We start from the raw sequence: 26,628 nt of genomic DNA on the forward strand, positions 1-26,628 counted from the left end.
AATCAGCCTTGGTCATATTGAAGGGCAGAATGATTCTGGTTGCCCTGTTATAGGAAAGACATCATTAAGCTGGTGAGGGTTCAGAAGGGGGATTCGGACTAAATTTACCAGGATGCTGCGGGGAATGCAGCTTATGAAGAAAGGCTGGGCTTTTCTCTGGGGTGCAGACGTTGAGAGGCGACCTTATGGAGGTTTATAGAATCATGAGGGTTATAGATAGAGTTAATAGCAAGCGTCTTTTCCTTAGGACAGGGGATTTCAAGACTGGAGGCATATTTTTAAGCTGAGAGGAGAAAAATTACAAAAGACATGAGAGGCAATTTTTTTACACAGGGAGTGGTTCATGTACAAAATGAACTTCCAGACTACAAACAGTTATAATGTTTAAAAGACATTTGGATAAGTTGATGAATAAGAAATGTTTGGAGGGATGTGGGCCAAATACAGGCAGGTGGGGCTAGTTTAATTTGGGATTATGTCTTTGGCATGGACTGGTAGGCTGAAGGGTCTTTTTCCGTGTCATACGGATTCTATGACTCTATAACAAGCTCTAAGGGCCAAAATGTTTCTTCTTGTGGTTTTTATGTTTCTGACATTTACCTGGCAGATGTCACAGTCCAAGGCTGGTAGTCAGACAATCTTCAATTGTGCCAAGTGCCTACGTGTGTAAACTGACCCCCATTTTGATTAGTGTTTGTGGCTAAGGAACAACCAGTAGATAAAAGGTGGCTGGGGCCAGGAAGGTATCCATGGAGATAATGGAATGGATCTGGAAAAGAAACCACCACTGGAGATGCTGAGGTGACAAGCAGAACTGCAGAACAATGCACGGGAGCCAGAAACCAGTGGAAAATGTTGGAGACAGATAGATTCTACACTGCAGTGGAGATATGGAATGTACACATCAGGAAGTAGGTAAAAGCTGGATGACTTGAAGAGAAGGAAATACAGAGAAATTCCGACACAAACAAAAACAATTTGCAGGATACAGCACGACTTCCTGACATTCTGTGCGGTCAATCACATTTTGGAAGTTCCGACACAATTGAAAGGCAGGAAACACCGCAATCATTTTGAGCACAGCAAGATCCCGCAAACACAGGACAATTTCTTTTCTTCACAGCACCAATTGAGAGATAAATTTTGGACACCCCCCACCCCCCAAGGTGACCATGCAGCTTTTCATTGAAATTGTGACCTTGGGACATTTCACTCTCCCCTGAGAGGTCAGGCAGGGCACCACTTTAACATCCCGCCAGAAATACGGTGTCTCCGATGGTGCAGAACTCCCTCAGGACCACGCTGGGAGCATCAATCAGAGCAAAGAAGTAAAACCAGGAAAGAGGAGAAGACAAAGTCTATTCTGATGGCGAATTATGAGTCCCATTCAGGATAAGACCCTGGTATAAAGGGAGAGGGGAATAAAAAAGGGTTCGTATGGGAGCCATGGATGTCTCACCCTCCATTTGATGGTCATTTAATCTGTGGGAAGAAAGAGAAAAGCAATGTTCAAGTATTGTTCGTCCATTAGCCATTCAGTATTTTAAACATACTGTGTATGAAGGATATCCAGTACATCAAGTAACCCATCTGGTTCACTAATGTTCTTTAGGGAAGGAAACTGCCATCCTTACCTGGTCTGGCTTACATGTGACTCCAGGCCCAAAGCAATGTGGATAATTTTGAACTGCTCCCTGAAAGGCTCTGTCAGGCATTCTGTTGTATCGACCACGAGAAAGGATAGAAGGAATAAAACAAATGGACTAGCTGGCTTTGACTAAGGCACCAGAATCAATTACAGCAAAAACAGAAATATCTTACTGTTCCTTCAGTGTCGCTGGGTCAAAATGATGGAATTCCCTCCCTAATGGCATTGTGGGTCAACTCAGAGCAGGAGGACTGCAGCAGTTCAAGAAGGCAGCTTACCACCACCTTCTCAAGGGGCAACTAGGGACGGGCAATAAATGCTGGCCCAGCACTAATGAGTGGCTTTCTCTGCTATTTCAGAGAGCAGCTATCAGCAGTTATGCAGGCCAGATTGGGTAACGACAGAAAATTTCCTTCCCTAAAGAGCATGGGTGAATCTGATTCATTATTACAACAATCCGATAGCTTCAAGATCATTGATAGGATGTCTATCTTATTCGAGACTTATCAAATTTGAAATATCATTGCTGCTGTGGTGAGATGTTGAGTTCAGTACGGTCCAGGCTGCTAGGCGCAGTAACAGAACTATTATTCCACAGTTGCTATCTCAGACTTGGCCAAAGCAGGTTTGTATTTTTATTATCTGTGACGAGTGAAACCGAGTTAATATTTTGAGTTCTTCTCTCAGAGGGTTGTGAATCTATGGAATTGTTTACCGCAGAGGCTGGGTCATTGAGTATGTTCAAAGCAGAGGTAGTCAGATTTTTAATCAGTCAGGGAATCAAGGGTAATAGGGATAAGGCAGGAAAGGGAAGTTGAGGATAACCAGATCAGCCACAATTTCATTGAATGCAGAGCACTCAATGGGCTGAATGGCCTCCTTCTGCTCCTACGTCTTGTGGTCTTATGGAGCCCAATATGACTCAAAATGCTAACCGTTTCTCTCTCTGCAGATGCTGCTGGACCTGCTGAGTTTGTCCAGGAATTTCTATTTTTATTTCAGGTCTCCAGGGTCAGCAGCTTTTTGCTTTCCTAATTATTTTCGGTCACATTTAGGGTCCTTTCTTGACAACTTGGGAGGTAACTAACTCACTTTCTTGCTCATTCCTGCTTTAAATCACAAAACAGACAGAGACAGATGGACGAACCTTTTATTTTCATGAAGAGAATGATCCCTGTCACCAGCAGGAGGAGAAATTTGATTAAAGGGATCAGGCACAGCATTCCCACGATGAAATTGGAGTAGTTGCTGTCAGTAGAGGGGAAGTCAATCTGACGAGAGTCCCTGCCGTGTTTGTTTTCGGCCACACAGCTGTATGTCCCTCTCAGTGCTGGGTTACGGAGCTTTCCCAGGGTCTGATGTCTCCCTGGCTCTCGGGTGACTGTCGTGCCCCTGTGCACGGGGCTGCCTTTATCATCTACCCACGTTATATTGGCAAATGGCTCCCCCACCACCCGGCACACGATAACGGTTCCAGTCCCATTCTCTCTCACAGCCGACAGCTCCAGGATCGTCGCTGGGGCTTCGGGAGGGAAACAGAGAGATGCACGTTAAGTTTTTCTCATTGATCTGTGAGATGTGGGTGTGGCCGGTTGGGCCAGCATTTACTGCCCCGTCCCTAGATGCCCCTTGAGAAGTTGGTGGTGAGCTGCCTTCTTGAACTGCTGCAGTTCACCTGCTGTGGGTTGACCCACAATGCCCTTCGGGAGGGAATTCCAGGATTTTGACCTGAAGGAACGGCGATACATTTTCCAAGTCAGGATGGGGAGTGGCTTGGAGAGGAACTTGCAGGTGGTGGTGTTCCCATGCATCTGCTGTCCTTGTCTTTCTTGATGATGGAGGTCACAGGCTTAGAAAGTACTGTGTGAGGATCTTTGGTGAATTTCCGCAGTGCATCTTGTAGATAGTACACACTACTGCCTCTGAGTGTCAGTGGCGGAGGGAGTGGATGCTTGTGGATGTGGTGTCAATCAAACAGGATCTGCTTTGTTCTGTATGGGGTTAAGGTTCCTGAGTGTTGTTGGGGCTGCACCCATCCAGGGAATTGGGGAGTATTCCATCACACTCCTGACTTGTGCCCTGTGGATGGTAGACAGGCTTTGGGGAGTCAGGAGGTGAATTACTCACTGCAGGATTCCCAGCCTCTGAACTGCCCTTGTAGCCAATGTATTTATGTGTCTAGTCCAGTTCAATTTCTGGCCAATGGTAACCCCCAGGATGTCGATAGTGCAGGATTCAGTGATGGTAATGCCATTGAATGTCAAGGGGAAATTATTAGATTATTTCTTGTCGGAGATGGTCATTCCCTGGCACTTGTGTGGTGTTAATGTCACTTGCCACTTGTCAGCCTAAGCCTGGATATTGATTAGATCTTGTTGCATTTGGACATGGCTTCAGTGTGTGAGAGTTGTGAATGGTGCTGAACATTGTGCAATCATCGGTGAACATCCCCGCTTCTGACATCATGATGGAGGGAAGGTCATCGATGAAGCAGCTGAAGATGGTTCGGCCTGGGACACATTGTGGGAGGCTACTCAAGTAAGTGATGGTAATGTTTCAACAAGACAGCTCCTACCACCTTCTCAATATGTGGGCAATTGGAGCTATTGAATAATCGAATTGTAAATGGTGGAGGTAATTGGAAATGAGTAATTCCTGACCGCGGTGTTCCCTTACCGTCTACCTGGAGTCTCAACACATCCTGAGTCACATTTTCCTGATTGTCAATCCTGACGTGAACACGACAGAAATAATCACTGGAGTCGTTCAGCCACAGGTCCCTCATTCTGATGGAGGCATCTCCTTGGGTCAGGTTTCCAATCAGTTCATATCGCTGTCCTTCATTGACAGTGACCGAGTCGATGTAGTGAGAACCAGCACGGAGGAAACGAGTTTGATTCAAAATAGTGGACTCCTTGTCTGGGCTCTCCTTCATCCACAGGACAGTGACGGACTGGGAGAGCCATTCGGGGGGGTTAAAGGCACAGGGCAGTGTGGCAGAATCTCCCTTCTTCCCACTCACTGGCACCAAATCATTCCTTGCAGCTGAGATAGAGAAATGACTTTACAGACTGTCACACAAATACAGGGAGGCAAATCGCAATGTGCTTGTGCTTATGCCAACATTCAGTAAAACAGAAAGTGAGGCAGCTTTAGAAAAAATTAATGAAAAGCCTGCAGGCACTTTTACAGCAGCTTTCACAATTTCACACATTGGCCAAAAATATTGTGAACTGAACAAAGTATTTGTGGAATGTGGTCCCCTGGTCCAATGTAGGAATACAGATCCAATTGCTGCACAGCAAGCTCTGGGATAAAGTACTAATGACCTAATAATCTGGGGACATGTGTTGGTCAGGACACTTGAGAAATTATGTTAGAGAGAAAAAAACCTGCAGATGCTGGAATCCAAGGTAGACAAACAGGAGGCTGGAGGAACATAGCAGGCCAAGCAGCATCTGGAGGAAAGGAGCAGTCAACGTTTTGGATATTACCCTTCTTCAGGACTGGATGTGGAGGGTAGGAGGAGCTGCAGATAAAGAGGGGGGGAGGTGCTGGGGAGAAGGTAGTGGGATGATGGTGATAGGTGGACATTGGTGGTAGGTACGACCTGGTTGGTCAATGGGAGGGATTGATCCAATTGGTGGCTGGAAAGGAGGGTCAGAAGGTGGAATGGAAGAGAAGAGGTGGGGCTGGAAAAGAAGCTGGAGGATGGGTGGGGAGGTTATTTGAAATTGGAGAACTCAATGTTGAGTCCTGCAGGCTGTATGGTGCCGAGGCAAAAGATAAGATGCTGTTCCTCAAATTTGCGTCCCGAGTCGCTGTGACCTCACCTCCATTCAAGGCCCTAAACAGCCCTTCCAAGTGAGACAGAGCTTCACCTGCATCTCCTCCAACCTAGTCTATTGCATCCGGTGCTCCCGATGTGGTCTTCTCTATGTTGGGTGAGACCAAACGTGGATTAGGTGACCGTTTCGCTGAGCATCTCCGCCTGGCCTGTAACGGCCAACCTAACCTCCCGGTCACTGCCCATTTCAACTCTCCGTCCCCGCTCCCCAATCCCTGCCCCAACATGTCTGTCCTCGGCCTCCTCCAGTGTCACAATGACTCATAACGCAAATTTGAAGAACAACACCTTATCATCTGCCTGGGCATCCTACAGCCTCAAGGACTCAAAATTGAGTTCTCCAATAACCTCCCCACCCATTCTCCACCTCTCCTTCCAGCCCCACCTGCTCCTTTCCATTCCACCTACTGACCCTTCCTTCCAGCCACCAATTGGATTCATCCCTCCCGCTGACCAACATGGTAGCCCTGCTACCAGTGTCCACCTATCACCGCCATTCCATCTCCACCTGTACCCTTCCCCTTTATCTGCAGCTCCCCCCTACCCCCACATCCAGCCCTGAATAACTAAAACATTGACCTGCTCCTTTCCTCCAGATGCTGCCTGGCTTGCTGTGTTCTTCCAACCTCCTGTTTGTCTACTTGAGAAATTATAATTGCTTCTTCTCATATGATCTCCATGGGAACAAGCGGATGTGAGCTCAGCTATGTTCTTTGGGAAAGATGGCTCTTCTGACAGAGCAGCACTCCTTCAGAACTAGAGTGGGAATATCAGCCGAGGCTATGTAAGACCTGAACCCACAAGCTTTGAACTCAAAGAGAGGGTAGTGCTATGACCCCGTTGAAATAAAGAAGATGCAAAGGAGATTTAATTACTTTTAAAATTAGGAAGAGTTTTGATTGAATTTTTTTTATTATTCATTGGGTATTGCTGGTTGGGCCAGCATTTATTGGCTTTCCCTCAATACCCTTGAGAAACGGTGGGTAGCCACAACAGGATAAGGCTATTCAGCCCTTTGAGTCTGCTCCAGTGTCCGTAAGATGCAGAATTCTAACCTTCCCACACTATTCTCATATTCTTCCAACTGACGAGATTTCTCCTCATCTCAGTCCAAGGGTCCAAGCTGTCACCTTGAGGCTGTAACTTCATGTTCTGCACAGTCCAGTCAGAAAGTCTGCAACACCCTCTCAGTACCCACCCAGCCAAAGCCTTAATTAAGTTTAGACTTTGCAAGGTAATCACCTCTCGTTCTTCAAAACTTAACATGGTATTATCTTCTTCTACTCAATTCTTACAAACCTTCACATTCAAGTGACAGGGCAGATGGTCTCTGGTTCACATTCTATCCACAAGGGATTTCCAAATGGAAAGAATCATAGAATCTCTACAGTTTGGAAGCAGGCCATTCACCCCATTGATTCTGCACCTATCCTTCGAAGAGCATCTCACCCAGACCCACCCTATCCCTGTAACCCTGCATTTCCCATGGCTAATCCACCCAGCCTGCACATCCCTGGACACAATGGGCAATTTAACATAGCCAATCCCACCCCAACCTGCACATCTTTGGACCATGGGAAGAAACTGGAGCACCCAGAGGAAACCCATAAAGACAGTGGGAGAATTATGCAAACTCCACACAGACTGTAACCTGGGTCCCTGGTGCTATGTGGCAGCAGTACTAATCACTGTGCCACCGTGCTGCCCCTAAAAGTTAGGGGAGATGTTCAAAATCATATTTCAAAACAGGATAGCTTGCAAACTGGGGCTCAGGAGCTCGATTTAGGTGAAAAATGTAGGAATTACAGGACTACGGTGTGAGGGGAAGGGAATGGGATGATTGGGCAGTTAGCATGAATGTGAAGGGATGTATGGCCTCCTTCCATGTTGCACGACTCTCCGACCCCAATCATTGACAATTTGATTCGATAACTTTGAACAAATCCTCACCTGGCACCACAGTAATTGTTTGAATTGAACTCTGTGATGTTTCATTGGGATAGTGGCTCAGATTCACAAGGCAAATATATTGCTGATAGTTGTCATGTAGAGACAGCTGTTTGATGATTATGGAAGCATCATTCTCCCTTGGATTCCCAAGCACTTGGTAACGCTCATTAGTATTCTGGTGGATCATATTCTCAAACACCACGTTCTGCGAGTTCAGCGATGGATAGTTTGTGTAACTATAGAGCATCACATTTGCCCGCACCTCCTTCCATGTAACAGTAATATTTCCTGGATATCCTGGGTGAGGATGAGTAAACTTACAGATCAGAACAGTGGTCTTTCCTTCCCTACCCGTCAGTCTGCTCGGTGTCTCTATCATCCAGCCATTCTGACTGAAACCTGTGGAGAATAACAACATATCACAAAATAGTCATTTGGCAGTACAGAACTGGAGTGTTGCTAAAAAGAGACACATTATATAGAGTCATACAGTCATACAGCATGGAAACAGACCTTTTGGTCCAACCAGTCCATGCCGAACATAATCCCAAACTAAACTAGTTCACCTGCCTGCATTTGGCCCATATTCCTCCAAACTTTTCCTATGTACTTATCCAAATGTCTTTTAAACGTTGTAACTGTACCCACATCCATCACTTCCTCTGGAAGTTCATTCCACATACAAACTACTCTCTGGTTGCCCTCATGTCTTTTTAAAATCTTTCCCCTCTCACCTTAAAAGTATGTCCCCAGTGTTGAAATCCCCATCCAAAGTAAAACACACCTATCATTCATCTTGTCTATGCCCCTCATGATTTTATAAACTTCTATAAGGTCACCTCTCAACCTGCTACACTCCAGTGAAAAAGTCCCAGCCTATCCAGCCTCTCCTTATAACTCAAACCTTCCATTCCCGGAAACATCCTGGTACATCTTGCCTGAACCCTCTCCAGCTTAATAGTATCCTTCCTATATCAGGGCGACCAGAACTGGACACAGTACTCCAGATGAGGCCTCACCAAAGCCCTGTACACCTTCAACCTGACACCCCAACTCCTATACTCAAAGGTCTGAGCAATGAAGGCAAGGGTGCTTAATGCCTTCTTAACCACCCTGTCCACATGTGATACAAATTTCAAAGAATTATGCGCCTGAACCCCGAGGTCTCTCTGTTCTACAACAGTACCCAAAGCTGTAGGGATAGTCTGATTAGGCTGGGACTATTTTCCCTGGAGTGTTGGAGGTTGAGGTGTGACCTTACAGAGGTTTATAAAATCATGAGGGACATGGATAGAGTAAATCGACGAAGTCTTTTCCCCGGGGTGGGGGAGTCCAAAACTAGAGGGTATAGGTTTAAGGTGAGAGGGGAAAGATTTAAGAGGGACCTAAGGGGCAACTTTTTCACACAGAGGGAGGTGTGTGTATGGAACGAGCTGCCAGAGGAAGTGGTGGAGGCTGGTACAATTACAACATTTAAAAGGCATCTGGATGGGTACGGGAATAGGAAGGGTTTAGAGGGATATGGGACAAATGCTGGCAAATGGGACGAGACTAATTTAGGATATCTGGTCGGCATGGACGAGTTGAACTGAAGGGTCTGTTTCCATGCTGTACATCTCTATAACTCTATGACTTACTTCTAATTGTATAAGTCCTGCCCTTGTTTGTTTTATCAAAATGCAATACCTCGCATTTATCCAAATCCAACTCCTTCTGCCATTCGTCAGTCCATTGACCCAGTTGATTTAAGACCTTAGATAATCTTCTTCACTGTCTTCTGTACCACCAATTTTGGTGTCATCTGGAAACTTACTAACCACACCTTCTATAATCTCACCTAAATCGTTTATATAAATAACAAACAAAAATGGACCCAGCATCGATCCCTGTGGAGCACTGCTGGTAACAGGCCTCCAGATGGGAAAATCAACCCATCACCAGCACTCTCTGTTTTCCTGCCATTAAGCCAATTTTGTGTCCAATTGCTAAGTTCACCCTGAATCCCATGTGATCTAACTTCACCAATTAGTCCACCATGTGGAATCTTGTCAAAGGCTTTACTAAAGCCCACTGCTCAGACCACATCAATCTTCTGGGTCACTTCCTCAAAAAACTAAATCACATTTGTGGGACATGATTTCCATCACACAAAACCATGCTGACTATCCCTAATTATGCCTTGCCTCTCCAAATGCATAGAACTCTTAACTTTCAGAATCACCTCCAACTTACTGATGTCAGACTTTCAGGTCTACAGTTTGCAGGCTTCTCCTTACATTCCTTCTTAAACAAAGGTGCAACATTAACCACTCTTCAATCCTCTGGTGCCTCACCCTTAGTTATAGATGATACAAATATTTCTGTAAGGGATCCTGCAATTTCCTCCCTAACATCCCACAACGTCCTGGGACACACTAGATCAGGTCCTGGAGATTTATCCACCTTTACACCTTCTGAGACTTCCAGTACTTCCTCTTCTGCAAATGTGAATTGTTTTCAAAACACCAATATTTATTTCCCAGAGTTCTCTAGCCTCCATTTCTTTCTCCCCAGTGAAAACAGATGGAAATTATTTATTTAATATCTCTCCCATCTCCACAGGTTCAACACAAAAACAACTTCTTTTATTCTTTAAGGGCCCCTAATTTCTCTCTAGTCGCTCTCTTGCTCTTAATGTACTTGTGGAATCTCTTTGGATTATCCTTAACCTTATCTGCCAAGGCTATGCCAGCTCCAGTTTTTGGTTAGAGCCAAAAGAACCACAGATGCTGGAATCCAAGGTAGACAAACAGGAGGCTGGAAGAACACAGCAGGCCAGGCAACATCTGGAGGAAAGGAGCAGTCAAAGTTTCGGGCATTATCCTTCTCCATCAAGATAATTAGCAAGAAATAAACAATGTGAAGGGAAAACAAACTTTTCTCACTCATTATATACAATGTTTTCCCTTTTTTGGTGTTCTTGCAAATAGTACTGATTTGTGCAAGATAAAAATCTTTGACAAAATATGTCCTTTTTCAACAATATCACAAAAAAGGAAGGAATTAGAAAAATATCTTATCACCTTCTCATCAAACTTCCCAGGGTCTATTCTCTGAAATAGAGTGTCAGCAACTCATCAAAACTCCTTACACAGCACCTTCTAAACCCACAACTACTTCCAGCTAGAAGGATAAGGATAGCAGATACGCAGGGATACCACCACTGCAAGCTCTCCTCTGAGCCATTCACCATCCTGACCTGGAAATATATCACCATTTCTTCAGTGTTGCTGGGTCAATATCCTGGGAATTGCCTCCCTGACAGCATTAAGGGTTTACCTGCAGAACATGGACAGCAGTGGTTCAAGAAGGCAGCTCCCTTTCACCTACTCCAGGGTGCTTAAGGATGGCTTTGCAAGTGATGCCACATCCAAATAGAACAAAGAACAAAAAGAAAATTACAGCACAAGAACAGGCCCTTCGGCCCTCCAAGCCTGCGCCGATCCAGAACCTCTATCTAAACCTGTCGCCTATTTTCCAAGGATCTGTATCCCTCTGCTCCCTGCCCATTCATGTATCTGTCTAGATACATCTTAAGTGACGCTATCGTGCCCGCCTCTACCACCTCCGCTGGCAACGCGTTCCAGGCACCCACCACCCTCTGCGTACAGAACTTTCCACGCATATCTCCCTTAAACTTTTCCCCTCTCACCTTGAAATAGTGACCCCTAGTAATAGACTCCCCCACTCTGGAGGAAAAAGCTTCTTGCTATCCACCCTATCTATACCTCTCATGATTTTGTAGACCTCAATCAGGTCCCCCCTCAACCTTCGTCTTTCTAATGTAAATAATCCTAATCTACTCAACCTCTCTTCATAGCTAGCGCCCTCCATACCAGGCAACATCCTGGTGAACCTCCTCTGCACCCTCTCCAAAGCATCCACATCCTTTTGGTAATGTGGCGACCAGAACTATATGCAGTATTCCAAATGTGGTCGAACCAAAGTCCTATACAGATGCCTGGTTTTACAGGAAACCCCTAAAGCCTGAAAATGTATTACCCCATCACAGATACACCTTGCCTTTCTGTGGGTTACTTCCCTGGGTTTTAATGGCTCCAGTCTCTGGGGGTTAAAGGCGGAATTCACAACCTTCTGAGACAGTGATGAGAGAGTGCTGACCAATCCAACAAGGCCAAATGCCTCGAGTATGCAAGGACCAAATTCTGAACCAGCAGTGCCTGCTCAACCTCTCAATCTCATAGCCCCTCTGGGCAGCTCTGAGGGTAAGGTCACTTTGAGTAGCAGAAAGGCCACTGTGAGACTTTCAACACGAGACGAAGAGGATGAGTTCCAGACAACAGCAAAAGGAATGTTTGATCTATTCAGTGTAGAGTCAACTCATGTATTCAAGATGTTACATGGACACTGAGTGGGGCATATCTGCTGACTTCACAGTTAGATGCCTGGGAGCTCAAATGGTTATGAATTTATGTTCTGTGCAAATCTCTCCTTCCCCTTTGCTCCCCTGAGACATTGTTGGGCCCTGCGCTAGTTTTGCTGTCTCTCTCATTCCACATTGCTTTCTCATTGTCTGAGGGTTGCCAATCGTGCCTTCAGTTCTGTTATCACGATAGACCATAAGATAACATTGAGGAGCAGGATTCATTCAGCCATTCAGCCCATCGAGTTTGCTCATCATTAATCATGGCTGATATGTTTCTCAACCCCATTCTCCTGCCCTGTCCCTGTAACCATGGGATATGTCATGAGGACATTCTGTAAGACCTACCTCAGCTGGCACAGAGATGAGCCAATGATGTTAGCATTATACTGCACCATACTCCAACTCTCCAGCCAACTCAGCTAACTGACTCCTCAAGATAACAAGGTGTAGAGCTGAATGAACACAGCAGGCCAAGCAGCATCAGAGGAGTAGGAAGGCTGACGTTTCGGGCCTAGACCCCTCTTCAGAAATCCCCTGTCCCCAAACTTATTTTACTCATATCATCTGAATTACTGGAGAAAGTTATGACGAGGAATTTTTAAAAAATCTTTCACCTAATGTGTGCATTACTGGCAAGACCAGCGTTCGATGGCCGTCCCTACTTGCCCTTGAACTGAATCTCTCACTCGGCCATTTTCAGGGGGCAGTTAAGTGTCAACAACATTGCTGTGGGCCTGGAGTGACAAGTAGGCCGGACCAGGTAAGGATGGCAGAATTCCCTCCTCAAAAGGGCATGAGTGAACCAGAATGCGTTTTTACAACAATCAATGATAATTTCATGATCACCATCGCTGAGACTAACTTTCAATTTCAGAGGTGATTCACCAGGAAGTTGCCTGGGATGGAGCATTTCAGCGGTGAAGGGAGATTGGATAAGGTTGGGTCATTTTCTTTGGACCAGAGACGGCTGAGGGGGGACCTGACTGAGATGTATGAGAGGAGCAGGGTGGATTAAAAGCAGCTGTTCCCATCATTTGAAGGGTCAATAGCAAGGGGGTATCATTTTAATGTGAAAGTCAGGAGGCGTAGAAGTCATAGTCGTAGACTTGTACAGCACGGAAGCAGACCCTTCAGTCCAACTTATCCATGCCAACCAGAAATCCTAAACTGATCTGGTCCCATTTGCCAGCATTTGGCCCATACTCCTCTAAACCCTTCCTATTTATGTACCCATCCAGATGCCTTTTAAATGTTGGAATTGTACCCACCTCCACCACTTCCCCTGGCTGCTCATTCCATTTATACACCACCCTCTGCAGGGAAATGTTGCCCCTTAGGTCCCTTCTCAATCTTTCCCCTATCTAAACCTACGCCCTCTAGTTTTGGATACCCCTAACCTGGGATAAGGACCTTGGCTATTCATCCTGTCCATACACCTCATGAATTTATAAACCTTTATAAGGCCACTCCTTAGCCTCTGGCACTCCAGGGAAAATAGCCCCAGCCTACTCAGCCTCTCCCTCTAGCTCAAACCCTAGAACCCTGGCAACATCCTTGTAAATCTTTTCTGAACCCTTTCAAGTTTCACAACATCTCTCCTAAAGCAGGGAGACCAGAATTGAATGCAGCATTCCAAAAGTGGCCTAACCAATGTCCTGTACAGCCACAACATGACCTCCCAACTCCTACACTCAATGTACTGAACAATAAAGACAAATGTACCAAACACCTTCTTCACTATCCTATCTACCTGCAACTCCAATTTCAAGGAAGTTTGAACCTGCACTCCAAGGTCTCTTTGTTCAGCAACAATCCCCAGGACCTTACCATTAAATGTATAAGTTCTGCTCTGATTTGCCTTCCCAAAATGCAGCACCTCACATTTATCTAAATTAAACTTCATCTGCCACTCCTCGGCCCATTGGCCCATCTGATCAAAATCCCGCTGTACTCTGAGATAACCTTCTTCACTGTTCACTACACCATCAATTTTGGTGTCATCTGCAAACTTACTTACCATACCTCCTTTATTCACATCCACATCATTTATATAAATGACAAAAAGCAGTGGATCCAGCATCAATCCTTGTGGCACATCTCTGGTCACAGACCTCCAGTCCAAAAAACAACCCTCCACCATCAACTTCTACCTTTGAGCCACTTTTGTATCCAAATGGCTAGTTGTCCCTGTGTTCCATGTGATCTAACCTTGCTAACCAGTCTACCAGCAGAACCTTGTTGAATGCCTTGTTGAAGTCCATATATACAAAATCTATCACTCTGCCTTCATCAATCTCCTTTGTCACTTCTTCAAAAAGCTTGATCAAGTTAGTAAGAGGCGATTTCCCATGCACAAAGCCATGTTTAATATCCCTAATCAGTCCTTGCCTTTCCAAATACATATAAATCCTGTCCCTCAGGATTCCCTCCAACAACTTGCCCACCACCCAATGTTAGGCTCACCAGTCTATAGTTCCCTGGCTTTTCCTTACCACCTTTATTAAACAGTGGCACCACATTAGCCAAACTTCAGTTTTCTGGCACCTCACTCATGGCTGTCGATGATACAAATATCTCAGCAAGGGGCCCAGCAATCACTTCCCTCGCTTCTCACAGAGTTCTGGGATACACCCGATCATGTCCCGGGGATTTATCCATCTTTATGCTTTTTAAAACGTCCAGCACCTCCTCGTCTGTTACATGGATACTTTATAAGATACTACTATTTATTTCCCCAAGCTCTCTAGCTTCCACATCTTTCTCCACCGTAAATACTGATGTGAAATACTTGTTTAGTATCTCACCCATCTGCCACACATAGGTGGCTTTGTTGATATTTAAGGGGATCTATTCTCTCCCCAGTTACTCTTTTGTCATTCATGCATTTGTAGAATCTCTTTGGATTCTCCTTAACCCTATTTATCAAAGATATGTCATGGCCCCTTTTTGCCCTCCTGATTTCCCTCTTAAACATACTCCTACTGCCCTTATACTCCTGTCGGGATTCACCCAATCCCTGCTGTCTGTACCTGACAATATGCTCCCTTCTTTTTCTTTTTCTTGATCAGAACCTCAATTTCTCTAGTCATCCAACATTCCCTACACTTACCAGCCTTGCCCTTCAACCCTAACAAGAACACACTGTCTCTGGACTCTCCTTATTTCATTTTTGAAGGCTTCCCATTTTTAAGCCATCCCTTTAGCTGTGAATATCTGCCCCCAAACAACTTTTTGAAAGTTCTTGCCTAATACCGTCAAAATTGGCCTCAATCCAATTTAGAACTTTAACTTTTAAATCAGGTCAATGCTTTTTCACGACAATTTTAAAGCTAATAGAATTATGGTCACTTGCCCCACTGACGCCTTAGCCACCTGCCCTGCCTTATTTCCCAAGAGTAGGTCAAGTTTTGCACCTTCTCTAGTCGGTACATTCACATACTGAATAAAAACATTTTCTTCTGCACACTTAACAAATTCCTCTCCATCCGAACCCTTAACGCTATGGCAGCCCCAGTCTATATTTGGAAAGTTAAAATCTTCTAACATAACCACCCTATTATTCTTACAAATAACTGAGATCTCCTTACAAATTTGTTTCTCAATTTCCCACGGACTATTGGGGGGTCTATAGGACAATTCCAAAGAGATGATCATTCCTTTCTTATTTCTTAGTTCCACCCAAATAATTTCACTGGATGTACTCCCAGGAATATCCTCCCTAAGTACCGCTGTAATGTTATCCCTAAGCAAAAACACCACCCCCTTCCACTCTTGTTCCCCACCCCACCTCCGCATTCTATCCTACCTAGAGCATGAATCCCCTGGAACATGAAGCTGTCAGTCCTGTCCATCCCTGAGCCACGTCTCTGTAATTGCTATGATATCCCAGTTCCATGTTCCCAACCATGCTCTGGGTTCATTTGTCTTACCTGTCACACTTCTTGTAATGAAATAAACGCAGTTTAATTCATCAGTCCTACCTTCTTCTCTGCCTTGCTCCTGTCTGCCTTGACTATTTGACTTGCTCCTCATCTCAACTGTACCAGCCTCAGACTGATATTTTCTCACTGTCTCTTTAGGTCCAACCCTTGCCACCCCTCTTACTAGTTTAAAGCCTCCTGAGTAACACTAGCCAATCTCCTCATCAGGATAATGGCTCCCTTCCAATTCAGGTGCAAACGTTCCTTCTTATACAGATCACTTACACCCCTGAAGAGATTCCAATGAAAATATGAATCCCTGCCCCCGTGTCAGTTCCTCATCCACAAATTCATCTGCTCCACCCTCCTATTTCTGCTCTCACCAGCATGTGCTGCCGCGAGTAATCTAGATTTTACTACCCTCAAAGACCCACATTTTAGCCTCCTGCCTAATTTCTGATGATGTTCTCTCTTCAGAACCTTGTCCTTTCTCTTCTTATGTCGTTGGTACCAACATGTACAATGACCTCCAACTGACCTGAGGAAAGACTTTTTCAACCAGAGCGTGACGGGGATCTGGAATGCACTGCATGGGAGGGTAGTTAAGGCAGGAAACCTCACAATCTTCAAAAAGGACTTGGATGAGCACTTGAAATGTCATAACGTTCAAGGTTATGGGCCCAAGTGTGGGAAAGTGGGACTAGTGTAGCTAGAAGTGTGTTTTTGGCAGTACAGACTCAATGGGCACTTTCTGTCCTGCAGAATTCTATGATTCTATAATAGTGATAATGGCAAATTACTTGAGCACCGGAAGGAGAAAGGAATAAAAAGGATTGTTGAAAGGATGAAAGAGTGATGATTGTAGAGGGAGTTGTAGCTTTACAAGAAAGATACCTGGTCTTCAGGTATTATGTTATGAGGAGAGAATACACAAATTAAGTTTGTCTTCTGGTAGAACATGAAAGATCAAAGGGTGGTCTGTTTGAAGTCTTCAAGATATTAACAGGAAAAGACGGGGTAGATGAACTATTTTGACGCCTTCTAGAACAAGGGGCACGGTCTGAGAATTAGGGCCAGACCATTCAGGATAAATGATGGGAAGCACTTCTACGCACAAAGGGTGGGAGACGTTTGGAGCTCTCTTCCACAATATGGCAGTGGATCCTGAATCGGTTGTTAATTTTCATTCTGAGGTAGATAATTTTTTTTGTTCAATAAAGTTAGTAAGGGATATGGGCCAAAGATAGGCATATGGAGCTTTGTGCACAGATTAATGATGATCTCATTGAATGGCGAACAGCCTCAAGGGGCTGAATGGCCTATTACTTTTCCTATGTTGTGTGGAACACACACACACAAACATGGACCAGTGGCCTGAATAGCCTGATTCCTTGCTGTGCTCCCTGTGGAACATCAGGTTTAGTTCCTGTGAGCAGCCTTGACCTGCAGAATTCAGTGAGTCACTGCACCAACTCAGAGTGGGAGAATACAATTATTAACTGACTCCTTCATTTCCTTTCCAGTCCTTTATTGAACCAAGTGATAATGATTTGGTTTTCTCATTAATCCAAGGCCCTGCCATTCAGACAATCGAAGGACAAAGAACATTTGGCACTCCACACTGAACCTGAACTTTCCCTGGAGCCTGATAAAGAGTGCAAACAGGTGACGAGATGCTTGTCACTAAACTCAGAGCTCTGTCACTTCTTTCAGAAGGAACTTAACTGAGTGAGCAGTACTCTCATACAACTAAGCTACGAGCATTCGCACACTCCAGGCATTAACCCATTAACAATTTACTATAGTTTCCAGTGACCGGGCTAAGTTCTGGCCATTTGAAAAGACAATCAGATGAATTACAGCTACACATACAAGCCCACCTTGAGTGTAGCTGATCTCAGTGATGATACACAGCAAGGCCGCTAACACCGTCCTCTTGAATCCCTCACTCATTCTTCAGTCCCTTGACCGAACCTGCTCAGCGCTGAAATTAATCCTGAACCGTTTTCCCTTCCTCCTGGCTCTCACTCGGTTTTACAACTCCACCTACGGCCAGGCACCTTAACTCTTCGCTTCCCAGACCAAAGTGCGACACTGCAGTTTGTTTGCTATGTGTGTCTGAGCTCTGAAAAAGGTAACAATGAAAACATAGCAACGAGGCGCAGGAGTAGGCCATCCGGCATTTCGAGCCTGCTCCACCATTCGACACGTTAAAGAGAGGATGGGACAAGTGAGGGGTAGACTTTGGCCTCACTGCCTGGGGTTCAAGCTGAATCCATTAAAGAACCTGGCCAATTTTGATTTAAGCACAATAGATATGGAAATATTGTCAGTTATAATGTGTAATTCAATACACTATAAATTTGTTTATGGTGCGGCGGCCTCATGGCTCCAAAAGCAGGTAAATCTTTATTTAAATCTCCATCTTGCTGCTTTAAAATGGGAGATACAGATACTTTCTGAATAACATAGTCCAGTTATAACACAGTTTCACTTTTTGTGTTGTGAGGGAGTTACATTGCAGTTTCCACAGCCCAGAAACAGGCTCTGGCTTTAATAGATACATTTGGTCCTGGTTTTTTAAGAAGAAAGGTTGGGACGGAGGTGCTGACCAATCTACTTCAAAGCCCATAAAGTAAACAGCTTGTGAGGCCTTGGGGATTCTTTTTTACCCTAAATTTAGAACAATAGAAGCAGCCTGAATGGGTGGGGTCAAACCTCCCACAGAAACAGGATTTTTAGTTTTAGCTTTTTAGCAGCAGTTGTTGGGGTCTTGAATCTGGGTTTGGAAGCTGCAGTACATCTCTCCCTGCTACTCTCCCTCAGAGTTTTCTCTTAATGTTTTTCTCCTGGACTGGAGAATTGCCTGGGAGACAATCTATTTTACTGAATTTGCCTTCGCCAAGGGTGTGTTTATGGGATGTTATTATATTGGAACAGTTAGTATTTAGTAGCTATATAATCTATTATTCTGTTAAGTTATTCCAATTTATTCTTTCTTTTGTTATATTTTAACTATAGTGTATGAATAAGTTGTGTTTTGATTCAAATCTATTAGCTTGACCAATCAAATTGGAACACAATGCCTGCCTAACTGTAAATTCAGCACAGTACACTGTACAGTCTAACCCAAACTCTGCACAAATTTAACTGAATATCCCTGCTTGCAATCCCTCTAGAAATAAATCATTGCATTTGACTTGCTTTATTTTTATTGGGACCTTGTTCACCCTTGCTCTACTCACAGTGATTTGTGTAGCTGTGTTCCCATATCCCTTTGATTCCCTACCACTTGTTATCTAATAAGTCTGTGACCACCTTATTCTTCCCACACTCTTATCTCTGTGCTGGTCTCTAACTCTGAGGATGGTGGTGGCCTATTGGTGTTATCAAAAGATTATTAATCCAGATACCCAGATATTGATGACCATCAACCTGCTGTCAATCATCAGAAAACCCAGCAGCAAAAACAGAAGTTGCTGGAAAAGCTCAGCAGGTCTGGCAGCATCTGTGAAGAAATATCAGAGTTAACATTTCGGGTCCAGTGACCCTTCTTCAGAACATTGGACCTGAAACGTTAATTCTGATTCACGAATGCTGCCAGACTGGCTGAGCTTTTCCAGCAACTTCTGTTTCTGTTCCTGATTTACAGCATCTGCAGTTCTTTCAGTTTTTATCAGAATAAAAAACCATCTGGCTCACTCATGCCCTTTAGGGAAGGTAATCCGCCATCTAATCAGTAGTTCACGTCTCTCCATACAATCAATGCAAAAATTCCTGGACAACATGAAGAACACTAAAATAGACAAGAAGTAATGATCTCGTTCGATGTAACAACATTGTTTACATCAATTTACAGAAACCTGGCCAAAGAAACCATATCCAACCTACTAGAAAAACACAACAGATGACAGAATGAGGAACAGATCACAAACACTGCGTACTCAAACTGCTGGACTTGTGCTTAACAACACACTTTACATTCAACGGCAAGATAGAAGAGCAGATCAGCGGGTCACCTGTGGGCTCCCCCATCTCCGGACTGATAACTGAGGCAGTCGTGCAAAGATGGAACAAATAGCCCTCCCATAGATCCAACCCAAGCTCTGGATCAGGTATGTGGATGACACTTCTGTAATTGTGAAAAGAACAGAAATTGGGAGCACCCACCGACTCATCAACACCATACACACAGGGATCAAATTTACAAGAGAGGAGGAAAATAACAACAAATTCCCATTCCTGGGCATCATGGTGGAAAGAAAAGAGAACAGTGACTTCACTACAAAAGTATACAGGAAATCCACACGTACTGACCAGGTCTTAAAATATCACAGCAACCACCCCAACTCTCTCAAGAGGTGTATTAGGACCCTGTTCTAAAGGGCCACTACACACTGTAGCAGACCCGATCTGCAGAAGGAAAAAGACCTCTACAAGGTCTTTACCAGGAATGGATACCCCCGCAGCTTCATCCACAGATGCCTAGCCAAGACACAGCAAAACCTGAAACAATAACCACCATACCATATATTTAAAGAACTGACAGTCAGACTACTTAGACTGCTAGGAATCACGACAATACACAAACCGGCAGCCACACTAGGACAGCAACTGACCAGGGTTCAAGACCCATTTGATACCATGGACAGGACGAATGTTGTTTACAAGATACCATGCGGAGACTGCGCAAAACACTATGTGGGACAAACGGGCAGACAACTAGCAACCCGCATCCACAAACTCTAGCTAGCATCTAAACGGCATGGCCAGATGTCCTTGGTTTCAATACACACAGATGTGAAAAACTACACTTTCAACTGGGACAGCACTGCTATCATTGGACAAGCCAAACACAGGACAGCCAGGGAATTCTTGGAGGCTAGGCATTTATCCGCGGACTCCAACAAACACATTGAATTTGACGGATATACCGACCATTACAACACACAACTGGAACTGGCACCTACCGGCAGCAGCAAAAACCGGACCATGTAAATTCGAACCGGCACAAGACAAAGCGCTTCATAGGAGGCTCCACAGCGCTGGGGATGTCACCTAGTAAGGGGACAAAACGTCTGCTATCAAACCTCCCAGCTCGGCGAACACACCAACATCTACAACCAGTACCCGAGCTATAAATCTTTACTCAAATCCTGAAGGAAATCACTGTCCTTGACTGGTAGGGTCCATGTGTGACTCCAGACCCACAGCAACATGGCTGACTCTTAAGTGCCATCTGGGGAATTAGGGATGGGTAATAAATGCTGGCCTAGCCAGTGACACCCATATCCTATAAATGAATATTAACAAAATGGCTCATGTGCGATGAATAAGTGTAGCTGTGTAAGTGGCCTCACTGTTGTTGAAACTCATTATTGGACTTAGATTCGACAATTCACAAGGTGTAATTCCCACAGGTTAGGGTGATGCTAATGTTGGCACTGTATACTGTGCAAGGCTTCAAAGGGGTGCCTGCTTAGAATCCTTCTGGCCAGTGTTTGATAGTGATATCATGTGGAGAAAGGATGTCCACACAAAACCTTCTGCAGAAGATAAGCTCAAACTTGAGGAACAGATTTATTACCCAGTACTTAATAGTTAGTTACGTCTGAACAATATGATGGTCTCCTGTGAGATATCAGCCTCAGGTTACGAGTAAATTCATATTACTGCTTTCAAAACATTCCAATAAAGCATTGTGTAAGATAGAACTGATCAGTTCTGAGGATGGATCACCAGACCTGAAATGTTAACTCTGATTTTTTCCTCACAGATGCTGCTGTGCTTTTCCAGCCACTTCTGGTTTCATTACAGAACTGATTAGATTCACTGTCACCAATTCTCCTTGACAGGATTAATCCAAGCTGCTGATATTAAATGGGAAGGATGCCCACACAAAGTCTTCAGTGAAAGATAAGCTCAATATTGTTGAACAGGAAATAGTTTAATTACATAGTAGCTAATAGCTAGGTTCACCACATCGGGGACTATCTCTTGTGAGATTATCAGGCTCAATTTTTCTTATCATTCATTCACAGGATGCGGGAATGCTGGCTGGCCCAGCATTTATTGCCCCTCCCTAGTTGCCCTTGAGAACGTAGCGGTGAGCAGGCTTCTTGACCCGCTGCAGTCCACATGCTGTAGATAGACCCACAATGTCCTTAGGAACGGAGTTCCAGGATTTTGACCCAGCAATGCTGAAGGAATGGTGATATATTTTCAAGTCAGGATGGTGAGGCGATTGGAGGGGAACTTGCAGGAGGTGGTGTTTCCATGTATCTGCTACCCTTGTCATAGGGTTGGAAGATTCTGTCTCAAAAATTTCTGCAGTGCATCTTGTGGATAGTACATACTGCTGCCACTGAGCGTCGGTGGTGGAGGGAGTGGATGCTTGTGGATATGTTTCCAATCAAGTGGGCTGCTTTGTCCTGGATGGTATCAAGCTTCTCGAGTGTTGTTGGGGCTGCACCCATCCAGGCAAGTGGGGAGTATTCCATCAAACTCCTGACCTGTGCCTTGTAGATGGTGGACAAGCTCTGGGGCAGTCAAGAAGTGTGTCACATCATTAGACTCTTAATTCCAGATTCTTGTTGAATTCAAGTTCTACCATCTGCCATGGCAGGATTTGAACCCAGGTCCCCAGAACATTCCCTGGGTCCTTGGATTAATAGTCTAATGTTAATACACCAAGCCATCATCTTGTGGTTGGGTTGGAGGGCAGAGGAAGGAGCAGCAACATTTAGCTCCAATTCATTGTGTTGGGCAGGCTTGATGTCAAACACTGCTCCTTTGCTGTGTGTCATTTCTAAATGACAGAGCCAGTGTTTTCTCCAGCCAAACAATGCCAGACTTGCCATTCTCCAAGTGACTCATTGGCGTTGGTTGCTCTTGAGCATTCTCATGGTACACAGTGAGTTAATGCCGGGCCACTGTACTGGCTGGTTCTGGTTTTAATGAACAAACATTCCCCAGGAGGTTTAACACTCTGTGAAATACCATCATATTTCTTTTAAAGCACAGGTTGTAAAAGGCTCCTTGTTTTATTGGAGAAAGGGCTTTGCAGGACACACTCCAGCATCACGAATGTGGTACAAGGTCATTCCACAGTGGACCAGGGGCCCTGACTGATTCAGGCTAAAACTGCTCTGACATGGACCCATTTGACTGACAGTGTTGGATTAACCCCAGGATTTTGCTGAACAGGTTCTAGGCCCGAAACGTCAGCTTTCCTGCTCCTCTGATGCTGCATGGCCTGCTGTGTTCATCCAGCTTTACACCTTGTTATCTCAGATTCTCCAGCATCTCCAGTTCCTACTATCTCTCAAACAATGGGCCAAGTTGCCCAGACAGAGACTGTACAAGGAAGTCACAGATTAGAGACATTAGGGTGTGTTCACCTTGGAGGCTGGGAGGATATCTGATTGAAATATTCAAAATCAGGACATTGCTGAACAGAGCAGGTGGAAAAAATATTCCCAATCATGAAGGGCTTGAGAATAAGAGGGCACAGTTTAAGGTAATCGACAAAAGAAGGCATATGAAAATGCACAGCGAAAGGTTAGGGGACGGAATTTACTGAGAGTGTTAGGGAGGCAGGTTCACTCGAGTGGTTAGGGTCTGGAATGTACCATCTGAATGTACCATCCAACTACTTATTCCCGCTCTTTGTGTCCTGTCTGAATCCATGTCAGTAGACCACCACACTGCTCTCCCCCAAACCCCACCCCCCATCCCATGTGCTTTAGTTTTACATTCTGATCTCTTATGTGGGACTTCATTGAAAGCTTTCTGAAAGCTCAAGTAAACCATGTCCACTGCACTGACACTGCCTCCCCCCTCACTCCGTCAGCTACATCCTCAAAAAATGCCAGTTGATTTGTCAGGCATGATTTCCCTTTCATGGCTCCATGCTAACTCTGTCCAATCCTGTCACTGTTTTCTGAGTGCTCTGTTCTTATAACCGACCCCAGCATTTTCCCTACTATCAATGGCAGGTCTATACTTTTCTGTTTTCTGTCCACCTCTTTTTAAAATTTTTTCATTGCAGTCATTGTGAGAAGATGGTGGGGAGTACCTTCTTGAACCGCTGCAGTCCATGTGCTGTAGGTAGACCCACAATGCCCTTAGGGAGTTAATCTTGACCTAGCATCTCTGAAGGAATGGTGATTTATTCCCAAGTCAGGAACAGTGGCTTGGAGGGGAACTTACAGATGATAGTGTGTATCCCATGTGTCTAGTGCTCTTATCCTTCTGAATGGAAATGGTCTGGTGTTTGTGGGGTTACACTGTCTATCCTCCAATCCAAGGGAACTGTTTCACAGTCTGTAGACTCTTGAAAGATGACCACCAATACGTCCTTTATTTTGAGAGCCACTTCCTTAAATACTCTGGGATTTAGATTATCAGGCCCTAGAAATTAATCAATTTTTAATCCCATCAATTTCCCCAACACCATTTCATGAATTCCTGCAGTTCCTCCCTCTCACTAATCTCTCTGTTCCCCGACATTTTTGGGATTACATTTGTGTCCTACTTTGTGCAGGCAGAACCAAAATATGCATTTTATTGCATGAATCCATACAGTGGTAAAAGTTCGGCACAACATTGTGGGCCAAAGGGCCTGTACTGTGCTGTACAATTCTATGTTCTAGTGTGGAAACAGGCCATTCAGCCTCAACCCAACTCTCAAAAGAGCTTCCCACCCAGACTTAGCCCCCTACACCATTCCTGTAATCCTGCATTTCCTATGGCTAATCCACCTAACCTGCACATCTTTGGACTGTGGGAGGCAACCCATGCAGACACAGGGAGAACATGCAAACTCCACACAGACAGTCACCCGAGTCTGAAATTGAAGCTGGGTTTCTGATGCTGAGAGGCAGCAGTGCTAACCACTGAGCCACCATCTCTTTGCCTACCATCTCTTTTTCCCCATCATAACCTACCCTGTTTGTGATTGTAAGGGACCTACATTCATCTTCATTAATCTTTTTCTCTTCACATACTTTTGCTCTTTTGCTGAAATCTAGACTACTCCCAATCCTCAGGTCTGTTGCTTTATTTGGTCGCTATGCATGTCCGTTTCCTTGAATCAAATACTTTCCCAATTTAGTCTTGTTAGCCAAGATCAGACCACCTTTCCCATTCTATTTTTGATGAAGGTCGCGAAGGGTTGGTAAACGTCAGGATGCCAATGTCTGTGGACGATGGGTGTGTGCAGATGATGTCTGTGGACTGTGTCCTGAGATGCTGTTTGGTGCTGAGACTCCTCACAGCCAGTGGTGAGCTGAAGTCTCCAGGTACCTGCTCTGACCTCCATGTTAAGAATTTGCTATGTCTAATTTGCTCGGCATGTTTGGTAAGACAGGAGGTTGAATGCTAATTAGGCAAGTTCGGGCAGTAATAAGGTGTTTATAAAGTTATAATGTCCCCTTAATTCATAATTTCCTGCTGCCTAGTGAGATACCTGCCTCACTGTTCAGCAAATCCATAAAGGATGTACCAATACCGACATAAAACTCTCCGCACTTCTCTGATCCTGCCACAAATCTCACTACGGTCCATGTTGCTCAGGCTCCTATTAAATTCTGCATCAAAGGCCAAATGGCCTCCTAACAATCCGTCACTCTGCCACTTTCTTTCCATCACCCTTTCAGGTCACAACAACTCACAGCATCTAATAGTCCCTCAGATTCTTTCACCAATCAAGTTCCACTGTGTCCTCTAGTTACTGAGACCCCACTTAGTGGTTAAGAAACAGCTTGTGGCATCCTGAGGTTGTAGCAGGTGCTACAGGAATGCAAGTCCTTCCTTTCTTTGCCAGGTGATGAGCTAAGTGGACCTAGATCTTAACTCATCCAGCAACACAAGTCCTTGAGCTCACTTCCTAAATCTGAGGCACGAACAGAAGCCACCATCAATAATATTAATGACTGTGCAATGTGCAAATGGTTGCCAGGGAGACTAATTTTTTTTTGGTTGGATTGCTAGGCCTACTGCTTGGTTGGGTGCTTGTCTGGTTTACCTTTACTCGGAAACCATTCGACTGTGCAAGGCTTATGGTTTATGAACTGAAAGGGTCAGCACACTGTGTGAAAGGTGAAGGAACACACGGACTCTGTGTTGTCACGGTCTAGAGACACCTCGCTACTTCCCTGTGTTAAAAGCCAATTAGGAAAAGCACTGGGGGCGCAGAATGTCCTCTGGGTGGGGGAGTGAAGTATTGGATGACCTGAAGTTTACTGCGGATAGAGTGTGGGAGGCAGTTAGAGAAACCAGATAAACACATATCAGACATTTTCTTCATGGGAGAGTCGAGGACCAGGGGCATCGTCTCAGAATAAAGGGGAGCCAATTTAAGACAGAAATGATGAGGGTTTCTTCTCTCAGAGAGTTGTGAGTCTTTGGAACTCCTTGCCACAGAGAGCTGTGGGGGCAGACTCCTAGTGTATATTTAAGGCTGAGGTGGATAGATTCTTGATCAGTAGAGAAATCAAGGATTATGAGGAAAGGGCAGGAACGTGGACATGAAGTTTATTGGGCCGAATGGCCTACTCTTGTTCCTATTTCATATGGTCTTATGGTCGTACAACAGAAAGTATGAAAAGGCTATATTGATAGGGTGAGATAAATTACGGTGGGAGGAACTTTAAGCATAAACACTGGATGTGTTGGTTAGTGATGTGTTATATTGTTAGATCTGTCTAACTTTATATAAGAAATTTGTGAATCTGCAAAATTCTACACTACAGAGGGCTGCCAAGGCTGGGTCATTCAGTTTATTCAAGGCTGAGAGAGACAGATTTTTAATTAGGAAGAGAATCAAGGGTTATGG

At 44.7% G+C, this 26,628-nt stretch overlaps 1 protein-coding gene across 2 annotated transcripts; it reads right to left on the reverse strand.

The window, feature by feature from the left end:
* Positions 1–495: 495 nt before the first annotated feature.
* Positions 496–17,782, reverse strand: LOC109924927 (sialic acid-binding Ig-like lectin 15). Of its 2 annotated transcripts, none has more exons than XM_048595282.1 (5): positions 17,672–17,782; positions 7,767–7,844; positions 4,325–4,693; positions 2,796–3,170; positions 496–1,482 (listed from the first exon to the last, which is right to left on the reverse strand). In XM_048595282.1, the coding sequence occupies exons 1-5, from the start codon at positions 17,742–17,744 to the stop codon at positions 1,478–1,480; spliced, it is 900 nt and encodes a 299-aa protein (XP_048451239.1). In that variant the 5' UTR covers positions 17,745–17,782; the 3' UTR covers positions 496–1,477. The 2 variants fall into 2 exon arrangements, with proteins under 2 accessions (XP_048451239.1, XP_048451238.1); XM_048595281.1 differs by having other exon boundaries at positions 7,446–7,844.
* Between the last annotated feature and the right edge of the window lie 8,846 nt (positions 17,783–26,628).

The sequence above is a fragment of the Rhincodon typus genome, chromosome 3 (assembly GCF_021869965.1).
Source record: "Rhincodon typus isolate 14 chromosome 3, sRhiTyp1.1, whole genome shotgun sequence".
Lineage (NCBI taxonomy): Eukaryota > Metazoa > Chordata > Chondrichthyes > Orectolobiformes > Rhincodontidae > Rhincodon > Rhincodon typus.